This window comes from Citrus sinensis, chromosome 3, assembly GCF_022201045.2.
Source record: "Citrus sinensis cultivar Valencia sweet orange chromosome 3, DVS_A1.0, whole genome shotgun sequence".
NCBI classification, from domain to species: Eukaryota; Viridiplantae; Streptophyta; class Magnoliopsida; order Sapindales; family Rutaceae; genus Citrus; species Citrus sinensis.
The window spans coordinates 25301999-25323496 of record NC_068558.1 but is presented as its reverse complement, the minus strand read 5'-3'; the positions used below and the strand labels follow the sequence as shown (position 1 = coordinate 25323496).

General features: G+C 32.3%; 3 protein-coding genes and 1 pseudogene across 5 annotated transcripts; 1 reads left to right on the top strand and 3 right to left on the bottom strand.

Moving 5' to 3' along the window:
* Window positions 1-3687: 3687 nt before the first annotated feature.
* LOC127900674 (transcription termination factor MTERF15, mitochondrial-like) lies at window positions 3688-4302 on the bottom strand. The gene has a single exon (XM_052435864.1). It carries the CDS (start codon window positions 4300-4302, stop codon window positions 3688-3690), a length of 615 nt encoding a protein of 204 aa, XP_052291824.1.
* A 172-nt stretch (window positions 4303-4474) lies between these two features.
* LOC102611389 (eugenol synthase 1-like) lies at window positions 4475-11903 on the top strand (annotated as a pseudogene).
* Window positions 11904-12928: 1025 nt separating this feature from the next.
* On the bottom strand, window positions 12929-15560 carry LOC102610483 (putative F-box protein At3g17480). Its single transcript, XM_006478117.4, has 2 exons — window positions 15397-15560; window positions 12929-14378 (listed from the first exon to the last, which is right to left on the bottom strand). Exon 2 carries the CDS (start codon window positions 14356-14358, stop codon window positions 13117-13119), a length of 1242 nt encoding a protein of 413 aa, XP_006478180.2. The 5' UTR covers window positions 14359-14378; window positions 15397-15560; the 3' UTR covers window positions 12929-13116.
* Window positions 15561-16957: 1397 nt separating this feature from the next.
* On the bottom strand, window positions 16958-19586 carry LOC102609483 (putative F-box protein At3g52320). Of its 3 annotated transcripts, none has more exons than XM_006478116.4 (3): window positions 19419-19586; window positions 17958-18440; window positions 16958-17826 (listed from the first exon to the last, which is right to left on the bottom strand). In XM_006478116.4, exons 2-3 carry the CDS (start codon window positions 18419-18421, stop codon window positions 17805-17807), a joined length of 486 nt encoding a protein of 161 aa, XP_006478179.2. In that variant the 5' UTR covers window positions 18422-18440; window positions 19419-19586; the 3' UTR covers window positions 16958-17804. The 3 variants fall into 3 exon arrangements, with proteins under 3 accessions (XP_006478179.2, XP_024954846.2, XP_006478178.2); XM_025099078.2 differs by having other exon boundaries at window positions 18277-18440; XM_006478115.4 differs by having other exon boundaries at window positions 16958-18440.
* Window positions 19587-21498: the final 1912 nt, after the last annotated feature.

Below are 21498 nucleotides of genomic sequence, written 5' to 3'. Positions count from 1 at the left end.
AATATAAAATGTAACAAATATTAAAGAAATTGACAAACAAATCAACAACATTACACCACGTGTAACTGTTATAATTCTAATTTTATCGATTGAAGCGGTTTGCAGCCGGTTGTAAAAAGTTGGTCGAAAGAGGAATAATTTCTACTATAGCCTGTGCAACCCAAAGCGACATGATTTCTTTGAACTCTCAGGCTGAGGAAACTTCCGACTTGCGCATATCCGCCCGTTCTGAGCAAGAAAACGAACAGATCAAGGTCAGAACGGGATCGGGTGTTTTCACGTCTCACCTTCGTGCCCGGTTTGGCGGGTAGCTTGCTTCTATGGGTCATATATGAACAGAAAAACTCATGCAGATTGACCTGGTTGATCCTTGGGGTTACTTTTTTATTTTTATGAAGAATTTTATCCGATTTGCTGCCAAACGCTAAAAAAATAGAGTTTTTGTTGTCCATCTGAAGCCGGTGAAAGATGCAGTTTCATGTCCTGCTCGTATTGGATGCAAAAAATTGAAAGTTTAATTAGATTCATTCTAGTTTTTTCGTGAGTTGATTAAAAAGACTGGACATAATTTATGGATTTTATGCATTACGCTGCCTCTTCATCAAATAACTCAAAAACGAATCCCTTGTAATTTTAATGTGGGCTAATTGGGGAGCAAGAAATGGTGTGCTTTTTAAAAGATGAAGATGCAGAGAAGATTTTTGCTAAAGCCGAAGCCACCTTCACCCTTTGTGCTGAGAGTAGTCATCAATGAGGTATTAATTTTTAACTCCATTCATGCAAACTCCAAGGAACTTTTCATGGTCGCCTGCCCCTGGATATTGGTATAAATTAAATCTTGAAGATGATTAAATCAAGGACAGGAGTTGGTGATATTATTAAAAAATAATCATAGTTGCTGTGAAAACTAGCTTTAATGGCGCTTAATCGAATTACAAAAAATCAGGTTTCTTGCCTCCAAACAATAGTCCCTGCTTTGACCCGGTAGCCCAAGAGATTTTCTTTCACCAGTTTTCCCAGTTTTCCATCACTTCTTTTTTTCTATTCATTTCATTCCCATCCGTTCGATTTTACTGTTCACACCTAACGGCCCTCATTCATGTAATGTTTGTTACATGATCATGTAACTTAACCCCGGCCTTAACTTATTTGTTCTCTAAAAAGTCAAAGTCAAAGTCAAAGTCAAACTAAGTCTACAGCGTAATTCTCTTTCTCAATTGTTTTGAAGGAGCGGGCTAAGTTACGGATTCTGTAACTTAAAGATCCAGCTTTAGCCAACTCCCATATACACTCATTTGGTGCTTTTCTCTCCCCTCAAGACATGTGTGCTCCTCTCATTGGGTGTGTATGTTACAGATTCTGTAACATAGCAACCGCCTTGTTTTGAATTGTCTTTTGATTAGAAAGGAAATGAAAGCCTGAATAGTGGCTTGGTCATGAAATGAATGACAAATAAATGAAGCACGCTATTTATTTATTGTTATTTCTTTAGGCATTGTGTAATATGGTGTATATTAAAAATTGGAAAGATTTTGTAATTAATAGATATATTATGGAGTACGTTTGTTTACCATCAACTTCTAAAATTTTTATGAAGTAGTTTTTCAGTAATTTTCTTAGGCTGATCATTCGAGTTCAAATATTTAAAGAGGTAGGAGGCAAAAAAAATTAATTTAAAGTTTTTTATCACCCTCTTATCTTTTTTAAAAATTATACCAAAATTTAGAAACTGTTTCTTTCTCATTCAGACATTCAGATAGATGGAAAACGGAAAAAATAAAATAAAATAAAACACATTGATGAAAGACTATTACATCTTATGCTGCTTTGAGAAACTCCAATGTATTTGAGAGTGAGAATTACTTGCATGGGGGCGGACGACCCCGTTGGACCGGCCGTTTAGCAGGCCATGGGACCCGCAAATTTATATGGGTCCCATATAATTTAGTTTTCGGGTCCCGACTGGTCAGACGCACCGCAACCCCTTTAACAGTCTAACCCACAGAAGTTCGCAGATGCACCACCTGGCAGCCTAACCCACCCAAGTTCTCGGTCAGAGTACGTATCAACAGCAAATAACTACATACACGAAAGCTGTATTAATTTTGCTAATTGTTTTCCGATAGGACAATCGAATGAATAATGCCATGATTGAATTTTGTCACTCAACTTTTATAACTACAATCATCATCGGTCTAAGTTCAAAATAAATGCAACAACATTCTACAAAATAAGCATTAAAAATAAATAGTATGTCTACCCAAGCCAAGTCTTTTTTCCTAAAGAAGAAAGGAAATATTTCATTACAAATAAATTGGGAATCCTAAATTATCCAGCATTATATGTATCCATTCGCAGTTTTACTTCTTTATTCCAATCGTCAAGAAGGCTAAAAATATTATAGATCTGTGGCTGTACGAAAAAGCCAAAGGTTGTGATCTAACAGCCCCCTAAGGCTACGTTTGGCACGCATGATTAGATTGAATTGGATTAAGTTGGATTATGTTATATATTGTACTATGTTTGGTACAACATCGGATTGGACAATGTAAAATCATATTTAAATACAAAAAATATTTATGAATATCTAAGAGTAATAATTAAAATTAATTTAAAAGTAATTAACAAGAGCATTAAATATGCAGTAAATTAGTTATTGGGTTTCATAATTATAATAAATAAATATAAATTAATAAAACTATTTAATTATTTAATTAATATTTATCAAATATTTTAGATATATTTCATTTTTTCAAAAAGTTAGCAAATAATGTATATATAAAATCAATTATTTACTTGTATTATTAATTTCCATGATTATTTTTAATATTACATTGGTGATTATTAAATTTAATACAATCAATTATTGTAACAAATTATTAAATAGTTAATTTTATTGGAGTAAAAGTACCAATTTAATTAGACTATAAAAAAAATTCAAGTAAATCATGAATAAAATAATTAATTAAGTAATTAAATTTTAGGTTACAAATAAAAAATAGTGTTATTTATGAAAGAAATATGAATAAATTTTTTTCTCTTATTCTAAACCCACTTGTAAATTAGGAATTTAGAATTGTTAATCCCATGATTTAAGGACTAAATTTAAATTTAATCCTTCCTAATCCAATCCAAGCAAAGTAGCCAAACATGAGATAAAATATTTAATCTCAAAGTTAATCTAATCTCATACTTAATCCTAACTCCCAAACATGCACTAACGGTTTATCTTAATCCAATCAATCCTCCATCAAAAAAGCCAAGATCATGAAACAACTACCAACATAACAGACAACATGAAAGTGTATCAGCTGTCAGCGTCAAAACATTTCCCATGATTCATAAAGTGATAAAGATGAACGGTACAAGTTCTGTTTGAGTTGCGGCAAAGAGCAACATCCTATAACAAAATTCAGGCATAGATAAACAGGGTTGTAGAAGCTTATTCTCTCATAAAAGAAGAAATCTAGATCAAGTTAAGCAATTAGCAGCCTAGAAAAGACAAGTGAAACAAACCATTTTAAGTCCACCAAGAGTGGCAAAATGGATGACTGCCATTCCTCCGATGAAAGAAGCTTGAGGCACAAAAGGATACCCAAAGAAGCATAAGTGATGAATCTACTATGCTAAAACTACAACCAAGAAGAACTTTGGGCACAGTGTAAAAAGAATTCATCGTATTGACATTTATGCGCTACAATTCTTCATGACAAACTTTGGCTCAAATTCTAAGCCTAGTTCTCCAATAGTCATTTTCCCATGAAAGATATTCAACAATTGAGGCACATGATCCTGATATTTGGTCACGAATGTATCCAAGAAGCGCTTGTTAGAATTTACCACCAGAGAAGATAAATAGATTTTATTTTCTTCATTGATCAAGCCCTTTGAAAGCAAAACTCTTATAACTGAACAACGGGGGATGATCCTCCTCTCCAAACTATACGTAAAAGCACTTGGAACATGGGCAATAGCTGAAGGGTGCCAACCCATCTTGTTTACCAAAAAATTGAATACGCTGACTAATTTTGTCTTAGATGCACTCATATAAATGGGACACTTTCTAAATGCCAACCTAACGTCCTCATCAGACCAACCCCACCTCCTCAAGACATCCAATTTGCACTCCAAAGTTGATTGACCAATTGAAGAAAATACCTGCATTGCATGGACAAATTCACATTTTTGAGGATTAAAACCCATTTTGATGACCTTCTTAACATTTCCATCAAACTTATCCTGTCTTTGGAGGACAATAGGGGGATAACATGATAAAATCAGTGCAAAATTGGCCTCGGGCATTCCAAGGTCTCTCAAGAATGCAAGTTTCGGAGACACAGTCTTCTGCAAATCAAAACAAAATAACCGCGTTCTTTTTTTCCTCAAAACCTTAATAACATTTTCATCAGAGAAAAACACACTTTTGAGAAATTTATAATTGGGAATGAGTACATTCTCCAAGCTTTGACCCAAAATGGCTGGGATTGACGAGCAAGCAGCAGCAAGTTCAGCGTCTGTGGCCCCAATAGAATTCAAGAACTCAATTTTAGGTAAGAGAGACCTCTCGGGATGGGCAAAAAGTAACTGTGGGCGCACCCTAACAAGTTTAGCAATTTGGGAACCATTGAATCCACGATTTTTCAAAAATTGAAGGACTGAATCTGGTTGTTTCGAAGATTGAAGCTTTACTCTTTCCGCAACAGATTTTGCAATTTTTGGGGACAACCCACATGAGTTTATGAGGTATGACACCGTAAATGAGCATTCTTTTGGCACTTTCCTTTTAATTTGTTCGTCTTCAGTTGAGAATAACTTAACGCCAAAAGGATTAAACAACCTTGCGTTCTGAACATTCAAACCCAAACCAGAAAACAAATCCAAATAAGAGGTGGCTAAATCTTGCGCAATAGACCTATTACTATTTGATAACACTTGTGCTAGTGATAGCCTTCCATTATGGTGCCTCGGGGATTCACGAAAAAGGTCGTCGTGTTTATCTTCACACTTCAGACCACCAAAACGACGGCAGTTTTGGGACCGCGCCGTGTTCCAAAGTAAGCAGTCCTTGGCGACAAAATTTTAGGATTTTAAACAAGGTGGGTTTGGTACTGGTTTTGTTTTGGCGTTTTCCGTTTTCCAAAAACAAAATCGTGTAAAATGCGTTTGCTCACTGTTTTTTGTATTTCGCGAGAATGAATCATTCTCATTTTTCAGCATTTGGTATTGCATTTTGAATGGCGTTCTTATAACTCCTATTAGAGAAAAGAAATGGCTAGCTTTCTTAAAATTACAAACATATTTGTATTAGAAAAGCTTTTAGCCAGCAACCGAAAAATAAAGAAACAACAGAAGATCAAGAGTAAAATAAAAGAGTAATATATTATAGAGTGATTTTATTTATTTTAAGTATGTATAAAATAAAGATATGAGAGAAATACTATGGATTATAATTCTTTGTAAGATAGTAGAATTTATAAATAAATCCAATGTTGCTAGTAAAAGATAGTGAAAAGACTAAAAGATGTATGTTATGAAAATCCACGTTTATTTTAATAAATTCATAGTAGTTGAAAGATTTTTGTATTTCTTAAAATTCCCATATTGTTAAGACATAAATGATTAACATAAATGATTAACTTTAGACGTAAACTAAAAGAAAAGTAAATTTGGTCCTTACATTAGTCACTAGTCAAATAAATAAAACAAAGATAGGTTGTGGTCCCTATATGCATGACTTTAGCGACAAAAAAACATAGAGAACACTAACTTAATGTTTTTCAATGTCTTTTATAAAAAATAACACACAAATGATTTATTCCTCACATTTTCTTAGAAAATAGTGAACTAAATAAATTTAATTAATTTTTGTACTCGTATAGTGAAAATGTTTAAGAGAAAATGATAGCAAATACAACCTCTTAAATTTTCTAGTTTCCAATTGAAAATTTTTCATCCAATACATTCGCATTGATAAATTGCACTTGTAGACAAATTACTTTACTAAAAATATAATATTATGTTATTTTGTTTAATATTTTTAGTTTTTAGAACATATTAATTTTATTTTTAATATTTTCTTAAATTCTCGCATTATAACACAATTTTTTTAAGTTCTACTATCCTCATATTTTCAGACAAACAGCTAAAAATGGTTTTAAGTTTTCATTTTCAAATACTATTTTAGAGACAAGCTATGAAATACATTTTTAAATTCACAAAAATAATTATTTTTACATTATAAAACAAATACAAAAATATGATTTGAAAAACAATATCAAACACAAACTCCATTTATTTCAAAAAATTAATTGTTTCCTTATCCTTTTTAAAAATTTACTAGAACACCCTAAATGTTAACAATATTTTGGGCTTTGTCAATATTTTTTTACTTCAAAAGTAGTATTGAAATCATTCATTTTTAACTATCATATTTAACTATTAAATAGAGAGCAAGTTGCTCTCTATAGAGTTTATTAGGTTGTTTATCATTATAACATGAGAAGAAATCTGGTGGTTTTAAAACATAAAAGAATAAAATAAAAAAATTCTAAGAATAATATTATACATAGTAACTATTGGTTCATAATATCATGAATTGAAGAACATGCTGGGCTCTGGCTTAGGCTTTGTTAATCCCGAAGCTTAAATTTTAGGGAAATTTATCAAAATAGATACAAAATTTTTGAAATTTAACCTCTCAAGCTTTTTCCTATCATAAACTAAATACTAGTTTTTTGAACCAAATAGTTCTCATCACTTTCAACAAATTTATAAACAAATGGCACTCCTACAAAAAAATTCACAAAAAATCAGCACCTCAACACTCTCAACACTTCTACCTAATTATCAAACCTCATCTCTCTCAACAAATCACCAAATCACATCAAATAAATATTACATAACTGAAGATATAATCATCAATTGGAGAACTTTGTAAGGTTAATGAATGTTCTTAATGTATGTTTTTAAACAATATAAACTTTTAATGTATTAGGTTTAAGATTTAGGTTCAAAATTGATGTGAGTTTTATTGTAAATGTTATTATTTTATATCATAAAACAAAGTGATTTCTTAAGGTACTTTAGTTTGAGTTGAGAAAAAAATCATTGAAAATAAGAAAGATTTGAGGTAAAACAAGCCTAGATTATGTGGGCTAGGAAAGTTCGTGTGCAACAAGCAATGAGACAAGTGGCTAACATATATAATCACAATATGTGCGATAGTCATGTAAAATGTGTTTGATATCTTTCGGAGACTATAACTTAAACTATATGTGTCCGTTTTGAACATATAATATATTATTTCGAGACTGGGGACGAGACAAATCAAAGTATATTAGAGCAACAAGCACCTGTAGCACCAAAAGACAATCACATTGAAACTATCTTTTGGTCTGATAGGTGCCTGTTGCACCAACATTTGCTTATCACACTAAATACAGTGACTTTGAAACTTTATTTTAGTATGACATGTGCATATCACACTAATATACCTTGGTTCTTCTTATCACAATCTTCGAAACGATATATTATATGCTCAAGACAGACACACATAGCCTAAGTTATAACTTTTGGAGAGACCCAATATATTTTACATGACTGTTGCACATATTATGATTATGTGCAACAGGCAGCTGTGTTTATGTACAATAGACACTTGTCTCACTGCTTCTTGCACGTGAACTTTCATGTCGCACATAATTTAGGCTTGTTTTACCTCAAATTTTTATTGTTTTCAATGATTTTTTTTTTATTTCTCAACTCAAACTAAGTACATTGAGATATCACATTGTTTTATGATGGAAGATAACAATATTTACAACAAAATGCATCAATTTTGAACTAAACCCTAAACTTAATACATTAAAAGTTTCTTTTGTGTAAGAACATACATTAATCCTAAGAAGCTCTGCAATTGATAATTATATCTTTAGTTACGTAATACTTGTTTGATGTGGTTTGGTTATTGTTTGAGAGTAATGAGGTTTAATGATTTGTTGGGAGAATTGAGAGTGTTGAGGTTCCGATTTTTCTGGATTTTTCATAGGGGCACCATTTGTTGGTAAAGTTATTGAAAATAATGAGGACTATTTGGTTAAAAAAAACTAGCATTTGACTAGTTATGATAGGAAAAATTTTGAGGGGTCAAATTTAAAATATCCTAAACTTTTAAAACTATTTTCATTAATTTCTCAAATTTACATCCTTTGGGTGTGATCATTAGAATGTACAATTACTTAGTTGTTACTAAATGGAAAATATAAGAAAAAGAAAAAAAGAAAAATAGTTGCAACATTCTTGTGATTTGGCGAAACAGTTATGAAGGGATTGGAATCTACTACTGAGCTAAACTGTATTCAATTCTTCATAATCTTTTGTCACATATGCATGTTTATATAACTATATATGGTTAAGATTTAATTAGTTTTATATTATTATGCAATAACTATCAATTGTTTTTTCTAGAAGGTTAGCAACATTGAATCCAAATATGTTATAAAGATCTTGTTTTCAAAAATAGTTATACATAATTTTTTTGATTATTAAGTCTGGATAAAATACAATTAGATCATGAAAGTTAAAGAATATAATTATCCTACAAAAAGAATTATGTGACCATCTTTTAAATAAAAATATATCCTTATATTTTTTCTAGATCAAATGAAGAGTTTGATACCTATTTATGAATAAAAATGAAAGAAAAATATATCTAAAAAGCAGAGAAGGGACCTATCATCATTTGTGATAAACCATTGTATTATTCACGTGAAACCATTGTATTATGCGTGCGAGAATCTGAATATGCATAAAAATGACTCATTGCCTTGCTACTTGCTGGATGCATAGAAGAAAAGACACTGTTCATTTTTCATTTATAGGAACTACTCGCTGTTAAGATCATTTATAAGATCTACTTGTTGTTAAGATAATATTGCCATAAATTTGAGATGGTATCATCTAATTGAAATAGTAAAACCTCTTGAATTGAAAATAAGAGTTTTAATGTTTGATGCCTGCTCACATGAATGGAGAAGAGACTGAGTTATCATTAGACTAAGAAATAGTTTGGTATTGTGGTCGTTGATTAAATAAGATATTCTTGCTGTCTAGATATAATAAGTTGATTAAAAAAGCAGTATAGTATTTGATAAACTTTATTGTTGTAGTTGTGAGTTTGAGTTTAAAAAGCAATGTACATGTGTTCAGTAAATTTGATTACAAATGTGTTGTTTTATTATATAATGACCAAAATAGATATAAGTTTAAATTACCTTTTCTTTTTCTGGAGTATATTTAATAATGTTTAGACATATCTTTTTCTTTTTAAAACACATAAAATTACATAAAGAAAAAAAATCTCAATTAAATAAAATCCAATGAATTTGTTGGATCAAAATTTTGATACTGAAGAGAATGCACAATAGTTTTATAATTTGTTGTGGTGATAATATGATATTATGGCTTATATATCAGGGTGTATGAAAAAATAAGATATAATTATTCTTTTAAATTTTTAGGTTATAATAGAAAATTTAAAAAGGTGTGGTAGCTTATATAATAAACTGATTATGAAAGACAACCTGTACCTGCTTTTAAAGCCACTTTCAAGATGGAGAAATTGTGAAATAAGTAGTTTTTACAAAATTTATCAAATAATATTTTTGCCACCATTATGAAATAAGCAAGTTACTGAATTTCAACATCAATCTCAAACGAAGCCTACAAATACTATATATCACATATTTAAATTATTTTAAAAAAACTAAATTATGATTTCACCTAAGAAATATCTCCACAGGCAATATGTCAAACAAGTAATATATTAAAATAAAAAAATATAAGAGAACAAAACACAATGACATGACACAAGTACTACATGATGGATGCAATTTTTGGATTTTCAACATGCTGAAATAGCTCCATAAATTTAACATTAGGAACATCAACATGATTGCAATGAAAAACACCATAAACTGTGAAGTCACACTTATTCTTTTACTAATTATAAATGTTCAATCCATTGCGTTTCTAGTAAAAAAAGAACAAAAATGCCAATTTTTTTATTTTTTATTATCATGACAAAAATGCAATGAGCTCTTTCGTGCTATCATATATATAAATGTACGCAACAAGGGAAGGGAATATGAAAGATAAATCGAAGTAAAAGGAAGAAATGGAATGTGAGAACGCAAAAGCTTTGGGGGTACCGGATACTTCGGCAAATATATGGCGAAAGCAAGTGTATTTTCTGGTCACAAAGCTTATGCTTACGCTCGACCGGTTAACCAAAAAAAAAAAAAAAATTCAAGTCCCTCAAAGCTTGAAATCCATAAGGAATTTCAGGATATTGGTGTCGCAATTATTGAGGTAACTTCATCACTCAATCATCTCGATCTCCTTTTGTTTTCTTGATTTTTTTTTCTTTTTTAAGTGCGCGTGGAATGATCTCTTATACTTCTTTTTATGAGATTAATTTTGTGCTGATCTAATTAGAATCTTCAATATTATTTGTAAGCTTAAGTATTAACAATAATACTGTTGAAATTAAAACAGGGAGCGCTAGACGAGCACGAGAAAAAATTGTATCTATATTTAAGGAAGTAGATGTGGTGATATCTACTGTAGCTTATCCTCCGTTTCGCGATCAACTAAAAATTGATGATGCCATCAAAGTTGCTGGCAACATCAAGGTACTTGATTGAGCTCTTTCTTTTCTGAAAAATAAAATAGATCGCTTCTTTTTTTTTTTTTCAGAAATTTAAATATAATTTGTTTACTAAATGGAAAATATTAGGAACTTTTAAGTGTGGATGTCCACACTTTGTAAATGTAGATTTAAGTTAGGCAATTGTAGTTATCTAAAAAAGACGTAAAAATATATACGAGGGCTAGTAAATTAGCAAAATACCTAAAATCACAAACTCTAATTTAGTATTTTTGGGTCTTTGTAACATTTTAGTGTCTTTTTACAATTCAGTGCTGAATTGCTTCAAATTTGTTTATATAGAACAGATCTTAAACATACTATGTTTTGGCTGCTAGAGGTTTCTTCCATCTGAGTTTGGATGTGAAGAGATAGGGTAAGGCCTTTGCCTCCTTTTAAAGCTTACTTGGAGGAAAAAACGAATGGTAAGAAGGGCAGTAGAATTGTAGAGGCAGCTAAAATTCCCTATAACCTTTGTCTCAGCAAATCTCTATGGTTCTTACTTTGTGAATGTCTTGCTTCGTCAATCCGAATCACAAGATGATGTAGTTGTTTATGGAAGTGGTGCAACAAAAGGTATTTAATTCTCCAAGATTGAACCACTTGGGCTCCACTCCCTCACAAATGTGAGGGAGGGGGTTCGAGCCTCTGCAGACGCATTGTAGGGGTTTAATTTAAATATCTTTTCTTAGAGCCCCAGAGCTTGAGTGAAGGCAGTCAATCCGAATCACAAGATGATGTAGTTGTTTATGGAAGTGGTGCAACAAAAGGTATTTAATTCTCCAAGATTGAACCACTTGGGCTCCACTCCCTCACAAATGTGAGGGAGGGGGTTCGAGCCTCCGCAGACGCATTGTAGGGGTTTAATTTAAATGTCTTTTCTTGGAGCCCCAGAGGTTGAGTGAAGGCAGTCTTTCTCCCATGAGGGGAGTTTGACATCCCTCAAATATTTGAGAGGGTTAAAAATCTGAGCGGTGTCATATCAGCATTAATGTCAACAGGGCTCAGTATATATATATGATTGTACATATCAGTTATACTCTCATATAATATGAGTTGTAATTTGAGCAATAGTCTCATGTCATCAAAAAAAAAAAAAAAATCTCCAAGATTGAATTCTACATATTTTAAAATGCAATTCAGACCTAGTGGCACTGTCTAATTACAAACTTTTATGTATAACTTGTCACACGCACAATCTGCCTTTATATGTTGATCTTACATTTCATAAAATTCTCGCATCTTCATAATTTATAGTAACTCAATGTTAGATATTGCTTCGAGCTGACGTGCGAAGCCAGAATTTAAAATTTAGAGGTGTAAAAATAATATAGGTAAATATCTAGAGGTTAAAGTCCATAAAAAGTAAATAATTATTGTCGGTAGAATTATTTAAGTTGTTAAAGTTATAGAGGCCAATCATAAAAAAATCTATTTTACTACTAAAATTATAAATATTTAGTTTCGACTAATTGCAAAACATATTAAAGAGTACGTTTTATTTAGGAGCGGATCCAACTCATGACCAGTGGGTTTGACTCTTTAGTCATAATAAAATTCTACTTGAAAACAAAATTAAAAAAAAAAATGACTCGTTAGTCACAAAAAGATAACAACAGTAGAAGAATTCATAGGTCTCTGGATTTCCAAACTCATTGTTAAAAATTATTCAAATATGAGGGCTTCACAGTGTCTGTTCTGCAATGTTGCAACCCTAGCACGTCCAGAAAACAAATACCAGCATCCAATCTTCACACGGCTCTTTTGAAAAGGGTGAATTAATAAACTTCGAACTTCGGGAGCATGCGACATTGAAGCTTCGAAACTGTACAGATTTCCAGTACACCTTCTTGACATTTTTCTCATTAGTACCCCAAAGCCTGAACTTTCTGCTTTTGAAGAAGCAGCTCCCTTTATGTAATTTTTGACTTTTATGTTGCTGAAAGTAGTCTTATGCTAGTTTTATGTCAACAAACTCTAACAGAGGAATAGCAGAAAATGCATGGAGTTCCATGCATATTTTGAAGCTATGACATTTCAAATGATAAGAGATGTTCCTACCAAAAGTTAAATAAATAAATAAGAGGGAATATTATAATATGATCAATATATTTGCTTCACCTGAAAAAATTCGCCGAATCTCATGAGTTGTTAGTAATGGGCATGATACATGATCTGACAAAGATTATTCAATATGATTCATATATCCAAAAAAAAAAAAACTTATATAGGAACTAAAATGAAGTATTTGTCCACTGTATATTTGATATATTGATGGGATACTTATTTTCAAGAAGCGTATTAAACCAAATCACAGTACTTAATACCAAATCACAGTACGATATAAGGGGTTTTGGGTTCAACTCCTAATCACATCAGATTCAGATGGGGCTTGATTTGCATTAAAGTAATCAATCACACTCATTCTGACCTTTTTCCCATGAGACAAGGCTGTTAACATGAGGCAGACAAGCACTGGAAGGTGGAAACCACCCCTGTTCCCTCTCAATCTTCGTCATCAGTTCACGTATGAAATCATAAGCATAAAATGAACCATCTTCATCCCTCCTGAAAATCATATCTCCACTGATTCTTAAACAGAAATGGGGAACCAAATCAATTATGCAACCTCTTGTGATTCTATGATGCATACTCCAGGCCTCATCGTGTAAGCCCTTTAAGATCCAAATATCTAAGTTCAATTCTTCATGTGTAACAAAACAGAGGAAACCACCCTTTTCGACAATTCCATCATGAGTTCTACAAGACTTTGGGAGAGAGATTGTGTGGAACTTTTCACTGTTTACTTCGAAGGACACTATGTAATCACTATGATCAATCTGAGGAACCCAATGCAAAGCTCCTATAGCTGAAACAGGTCTGTATCCAAACCAACCAAAGATGCCAAATGCAGGCCCATTCACCTCTCTCCACATTCTCGTCCCCAGATTTAGCGTCTCACAACCGACATATCCCAACTCATCTCGAAACAAATGAACCACTTTATATTCACCAGTAACCTCATTAATTGCAAAGCCAAAAGATTCTTCATAGGGACGACATATAGTACCTACAGGAAGTGCCATTAACTTCCTTGTCACAGGATTCATAACTATCAGTCCTCCTGTCTTCAGATCATTATCGAGTAAAATAAGACCGTTGCATGTAGCTCTTATATTGCCTAAGCAGCAAAGATCATACCCTTCTGTTTTGATCTTTCCTCCTCTAAATTCCATGAACTGGATATAAAATTTTTTTAAGATTCGTTTCCCAAAAATTGAGGAAGTGGAAGGCATTGGTTCTAGACTTGCTTCAACTGAAAATAAATTTGGTTTGTCTTGTTGATATGATGTCATAGCACAGCTTGCAACTGATTTTTGAAAGATCAAGACAGATTCAGAACAGTGAAAATGTGCATTCACGAAATTGTCACTGGCAATTATGTTGTACCAAGGTTTACAGGCAAATCTCATGCTTGAAAGAGACTGAAGAGGAAGTCGAACTAGAATTTTTGATATGCAGTCTTTAGGGAGATATGGGACTACAGTTTCTTGATGTTCCTTGTGTTCTTCCTCCACCTTCTTCGACAATGCTCTCTCTTCCACCAATCTCAACAAGTTTGCATTCCTGCTTCCAATTGACCTGGCCATCATGCTGTTATACTCCCAGCTAGCTAAAAAAAAAAACCGAAAAAAATGGGGATATTAGAGTTTCTGGATGGGATTTTCATTATCAAAACTAATTTTAAAAAGTAAAGAGTAGGAGACAGAGCAATCTATCAAATCTGGTATTTCACTCTTTGAAAGATCACATGAGGGAAACAAACAGACCATACATCATGGTAAATTTACGTATGAGAAACATTTAATAGCTCCAACAAACTATCGTCAAATTGAAACATATCTTTTATTTGCTTCCAAGATATTTGTTTCAATTATTTCGTTACTTCTTATTTATCATACCATTTACAACAATCAAATATGAAAAATACACAATTAAGCCACTATAGAATGAAATCATTAACTGTCAAGTACAAGTGTGCGAGTAGGTCATAAGCATTAGCAGCCGTGTAAAAACTAGTGTCTGCCAAATACTTCAACGACAATTATAAATATACTGTTTAGTTTTTTTTTAACTGTATTAAAAAATGTAAAAATAGTCGAAATACAAATGATTTTCATGGTATTACAGACAGTAAAAATAATCAAAATACAAACGACTGTGAATAATAATAATACTAAGGATCTTAATGCCTGAGTCCTAACTTTAGGTCCAACTGCTATGTGTTAGTCATCCAATTGATGATGAACTTCGTGACTTGTAAAATTACCATTCTACCATCCAAATAGATGAAAGTCTCAACGCCTGGAACTCAAATGTCCCTAGCATTACTCTTATGAATAATCAAAGTGAAACCCACTTCACTCTCTTTATATTCAATAGAATCTCAAATTACAATAACCCAAAAAAAATTAAAAAAATTTCGGGGCAGAGCTCAACAAATCAAGAAAACCCAGTTTATAAATTTGACTTAACTCATCGTTTTCAAGTAAAGTCTATCACAACAGATTTAATCATTGACTTTCTACTGACACTAATAAACCCATCACAAAAATAAAATAAAGTCTACTTATGTGCAAGTAACATGAGAAAAATTAAGCAGGAAAATAAGAAAAATGAAATAATATTACCTGGTGTTTTCGTTGCTTTGAGAGAACTGAATATTTACATTTAACAAAGGGCCGTGGAGTTCAAGGCGAGCCTTGCATTTTGTTTAGAGAGAGACCTTTGTTTGACTTGCCGAGGACGTATTGGAAATTCTTGGCGGCACTCCTAAAGTTTTAAATATTTTCATTTTGACCTTCTAGTTTTATCACATCGTTATCCAGATTCTCCTAATGACTTTTTGGTCCTTTTTCCATTTTGCAATGAGTTTTTTTATTTTAAAGGAGTTAAATATGCACGTTGACTGTTTTTTGAGCTTTGAATTTTTAATATTTGAGAAAATCTTCTGATGAAAAAGTAAGTAGGAAATCAAGTTTTATGAATAATAAAATACTAAAATAAGTTGACATAGCAATTAGCATCAATTGTTTAGGTTCAAATCTATTGAATTCAAATATATTTTTAATAAAAATATATTAGGAAACTAATTTTTTATGGACTTTTAAAATAAGTTGACTTAACATGAGTATACTTGATTAGACTATAATATTAAGTAGTCCAAAAATGTGAAAAACACCTAATAGCAACATACATTGATAGTCATTAAACTTGAAAAAAAAAAAAAGGAACAAGAAAAGAAGATTATCAAAGTGATTTTTAGTTTAAATTATTAACAAAAATAATTTTTATACTTTAAATAAGAATAAAGAAGAACAAATATTGTAAATGTTTTTGGAGGGAGGGAAGAACCTGATGAGGGGATGAAATATGTACCCTTTTTTTTTAATAAAGAAATTTAAAAAATAGGAAAATAAAAATACAATTTTTTCTCTTTTTAGTTGATCTTTACAAATGAATGCAACTATTTCAGAAGGTGTGGACAGTGAAAAATAAAATGTAAAGGGGTCTAAATGATAATACACCAAATTATAGAGAGGTAGATAGAATTTTCCATTTGACGAGATGATGAAATAGCCTTTCAATGGAATGTTTTGTCGGTTTCTTGGGAAATATGAATTGCCGTCTTTAACCCTCCTTGTTCCAATTAAATTATAAAAATATGTTAAGGAAAGCGAATTTAAGTTATTAAAATAATTTAATAAAATTTAAAGTAATAATACATTGAGCCAATGGGCACAACCCATGCACTCAGAAGTTCTGATTCTCAGGCTAGGATTAAATTTCTCTTCCAACTAAATTAGATGGGGTAAAATTTCTCTCCAATTAGGTCTGGATTTCTAACGTTAAATATTTGAAGAATTTAGATTTAAAAAAAAAATGTGGCGAACAGATGATTCGTTAAAAAGTTTGCAAGCATTGATTTCATAAACATAAAAATTCACTAAACAAATTAAAGGTCAGCATCCCCCGTTGACATATTAGTAATTGTTCTAAAAAACGTGTTGAGTCATTTTAAAACACTCAGTCCCTTGTTCCCTTCATCATTAATACGACTAACCTGTTCATAAAAATTGTTAAAATTGTTGCATGTCAATTTATATCCTTACCATACTGTGGAATCTTATGCTAAATACCAAAGATGATAGTTAATAATGGGCATGATGCATGAATAATGGGTATGATGCATGATCTGACAAGGATTCATTCAATATGATTCCATCAGTCAAAACAAGCTTACAAGTAAACAACCAAATTTAACTATTTGTCTGGTGAATATACTCATTTGACAGGAAGCATATTAAAGCACACTATGGTATAAGAGGCCTTAGTTAGGTTCGAATCCGGCTCACACCAGGGCCAGCGGCCGGTGTGGGCATGTTTATACTAAAGCAATCAATCACACACATTCTGACCTTTTTCCCAGGAGACAAGGCTGTTCACATGAGGTAGACAGGAACTGGAAGGCGGAAACCACCCCTTTTCTCTCTCAATCTTCGTCATCACTTTGTGTGTGAAATCATAAGCATAAAATGAGCCATCTTCATCCCTCCTGAAAACCATATCTCCACTGATTCTTAAACAGAAATGGGGAACCATATCAATTACACTTCTCATGATTCTATGATACTTTGTCCAGGCCTCATTGCATAAGCCCTTTAAGATCCAAATGTCTATGTTCAATTCTTGATAATCATGTGCAACGAAACAAAGGAAACCACCCATTTCGACAATTCCATCATGAGTTGTACAAGACTTTGGGAGAGAGATTGTTTGGAACTTTTCGCTGTTCACTTCCATGGACACTATGCAATCGCTATGATTGATCTGAGGAACCCAATGCAAAGCTCCGATAGCTGAAACAGGTCTGTAGCCAAACCAACCAAAGACCCCAAATGCGGGTCCGTTCACCTCTCTCCACTTTCTCGTCCCCAGATTTAGTGTCTCACAACTGACATATCCCAACTCATCTCGAAACAAATGCACCACTTTATAATCACCGGTAACTTCATTTAGTGCAAAGCCAAAGGATTCATTATGGGGACGACATAGAGTACCTGCAGGAAGTGCAATTAATTTCCTTGTCACAGGATTCATCACTATAAGCCCTCCTTTTTTCAGATCATTATCAAGCAAAATAAGGCCGTTGCACGTAGCTCTAATTTTGCCTAAGCAGCAAAGATTATACCTTTCAGTTTCAATCTTTCCTCCTTTAAATTCCATGAACTGGATATAAAATTTCCTTCTCACTCGATTGTCAAAAATTGAAGAATAGGAAGGTCTGGGTTGTAGACTTGCTTCAACTGAAAATGTGTTCGATTTTTCTGGTTGATATGATGTCGGAGTACGACTTACAACTGGTTTTTGAAAGATCAAGACAGATTCAGAGCGGCGAAAATGCACATCCACGAAATTGTCACTGGTAATCATGTTGTACCAAGGTTTACAGACAAACTTCGTGCTCGAAAGAGATTGAAGAGGAAGTCGAATAAGAATTTTCAACATACAGTCTTTAGGAAGATAAGGGAGTACTGTTTCTTGTTGTTCCTCGTGTTGTTCCTCCGCCTTCTTCCCTTCCACTTGCTTCGACAATGCTCTCTCTTCTACCAATCTCAACAAGTTTGCATTCCTGCTTCCAATTGATTTGGCCATTTTGCCTTTGCTAACAAATCTAAAGATCAAAATAGTGATATTAAAGTTTCCGGATGGGATTTTTATTAACAGAGTAAAGAAATACGGAGAAAGAGATAGAGCAACCAATCATATCCGCTATTTCACCCTCTGATGAGATAACATGAAGGAGTACACGTAATGGACTAGACCATAAATAATGACAAATTTACCTATGAGAATCATAAATCAGCTGTAAGAAACTATCACCATAATGAAACATATCATAAATACATAGACAGACCGTGTTATCTTATTTGAAAAGTTACTTAAAATCAAATCTAAATCTACGTAGGCTTGTTTTACATTTCAGGTCAATAGTGACTCTTTCAGTGACGTCACAGTTAAGTTTGCTTTTTATGAATTCAGATTTCGGCGCGTCAAATTGACAATTGTTTTACTCTTCCAAATGTTCTGATTCCTCTCAATGTATTTGTTTCAGCAATATCATAATTTATTACTTATCATAATATTTACAGCAATTGAATACAAAAACTTTCCCAGTTACACTAGTTTAAGAATGAAATCACTAGCAGAGAAGCATAAGCTTGCGAGAAGTTTGGTAAGCAATAGCTGCCAAGTAAAAGCGATAATTACAAACGCACCTTTAGTTTTTTTTTTTTCCAATTTAATATTAGCGGTGCAAATAATCAAACACAAACGATTATGAATAATCAGAAGGAAACCCACAATGCTTTATCTATAATTACTAGGATTTCATATTACAATGAACAAAAAGAACCAATTCAGCCAAGAGCTCAACGAACCCAGAAAACCAAGTTAATAAAATTGACCCAACTCATCTTTTTCAAGTCAAATTTCTCACTAAGAGTAACAGATATAATAATTCAGTTTCTATGGACACAACAAACCCATGATGAATAGAAAAACAAAAAATAAAATAAAATAAAATCTACTCATCTGCAAGTAAAATGAGTAAAATCAAGTAGAAAATTAAGAAAAACTGAAATAATATTACCAGATTACATCGGTTCTCGAACTGTTTTCGCTGCTTTGAGAGAGCTGAAGAATGTCAACTATGCTCAGTACACGGCGATCATTGCATTTTTATCTTTATTTTATTTTTTTTCATTGGGAAGACTTTTGCTTGACTACGGAAGACGTGTTGGAATTCTTTGCAGTACCCCTAGAGTTTAAAATATCTTCAATTTGGCCATCTAGTTTTATCATATTCCCTATTAACTTTTTTGGGATTTTTTTTTAATAAATACGCTCCACAGTCAATTGCGAATAAATTTTTTTATTACTAAAATAGCCATACCTAATGTTACTACTTTAGACAGGATTAAAGGTGGCCAACGGGCTGGATGGCACGAGGCATGGCACGGGCATGGCACGTGTCCGTACAGCACGGCACGGCACAAGCACGTCTCGGTAGAGCACGCGGCACGGCACGGTACGTATGTGGGCCGTGCCGAGCTTAGATTTTAGGCACGCGGGCCTTAAAAGCACGACACAATTAAAGATGGGCCAAAGCACGGCACGCGAAAAAGCATGCAATAAGCACGTTTCATTTTTTAATGAAAACAAACTTAAAATTTTATGATTTTATAAATAACTTGAAATTGAATCTTTTAATATCTTTTATTGGCTCAAGTTTTTAAAATTTATTTAATTCTTAGTTTCAAAAAATTATAATTGATTTATGTTTATAATTTATTAAATAAATAACTGATATCATGATTTTAATAAATAAAATTATAAATATAATGATTTTATAAATATGTATTAATATTATTATAAACTATGATATATGACTCTACGTAACTCCAACTCTCCAAGTTAACAATTAAGTTAACCCTTAAAAAAAATTATTATTATTGTTATTGTTATGTGCTAAAAAAAAAATTCTAATACCATAGAGTCAAACTTAGCAACTAATATTACATTCTCTTATTATTATTAATTTATTATTATTGAATGTGGACTTGAGTTTTGAATTTTTTATTCTATTAAATTAAAATAAAGGCATATGGATAAAAAAAAAATACATAAGCTTGAAAAAAATAAGACAACAACTTGGCATACGCTCTTAAAAAAATAAAAAAATAAAAACGCTTAGTGGGCTATTTTTCCTACGCACGGCACGACACGGCCCATGGCACGGCACGAGTGGGCACGAGCACGAGCACGTGTGAGCACGGCACGTGTGCCGGGTTGGCATGGCACGGCACGGCACGGCACGAAATGAATAGTGAGCACGGCACGGCACGAGCACGAGCACGCGTGGGTTTCTTTTGATGGGCCTGGGCCGGCACGGCACGGCCCGTTGGCCATCCTTAGACAGGATAATTCTTTTTTTAAAAAGTAATTGTTATTATTTTTTTCTCTTTGAATGCCGGTAATCACTTTCATCTCTCTTGCTAATGTTTTTAGTTTTTTCTTCATTTTTATTTTCATGCATGTGTTCGACTGTTCCTCTCTCAATAATTGTTTTGTGCTGTCAATATGTGATAATTATGCGAAACCAAGCCCCTTCTAAATTATAAATTGTTTTAAAAAGTAAAAAAAAAAACAAATCTTTTCAATTTGGATATATTTCGCAGCTGTTCTTTTTTGTTTTTTTCTTCTCCCAAGAGAAAAGTTCTGCATTCTTAATAAACTTATAAGATAACAAAGTATTTGAAACAGAAAGTATTTTGATCAATTGATCATAAAGAGTAAAGACTTGCAGGTTGAAGTTCAACGAAATTAGGAAACTTTAGAGTGAAAGACTTTGAGATGAAATTTAGGTTGACATTAGCTTCTAATCGGTCAAAACTTAAAACAGATGTTTTCATGTTCAGTTGAATTCAAACAAAGTTTCTTTTTTTTTTTTAGAACAAAGTTTCTTTTAAAGAGAAATATGAATAGAGAAAAACAGTTATAAGTTATCGTGAGAATTAGTTTTTCATTTTGAATATAGGGGTATATTGGGTATTAAGGTGGCTTTTTAGAGTAAGAATTAAAATTTGTAATTTCACTGGTGATTTTATTGCGTAAAGACCTTTTGGAATTATTTTTGAAAGGCTCAAAAGATTTTAAAAAATTAAAAAGTT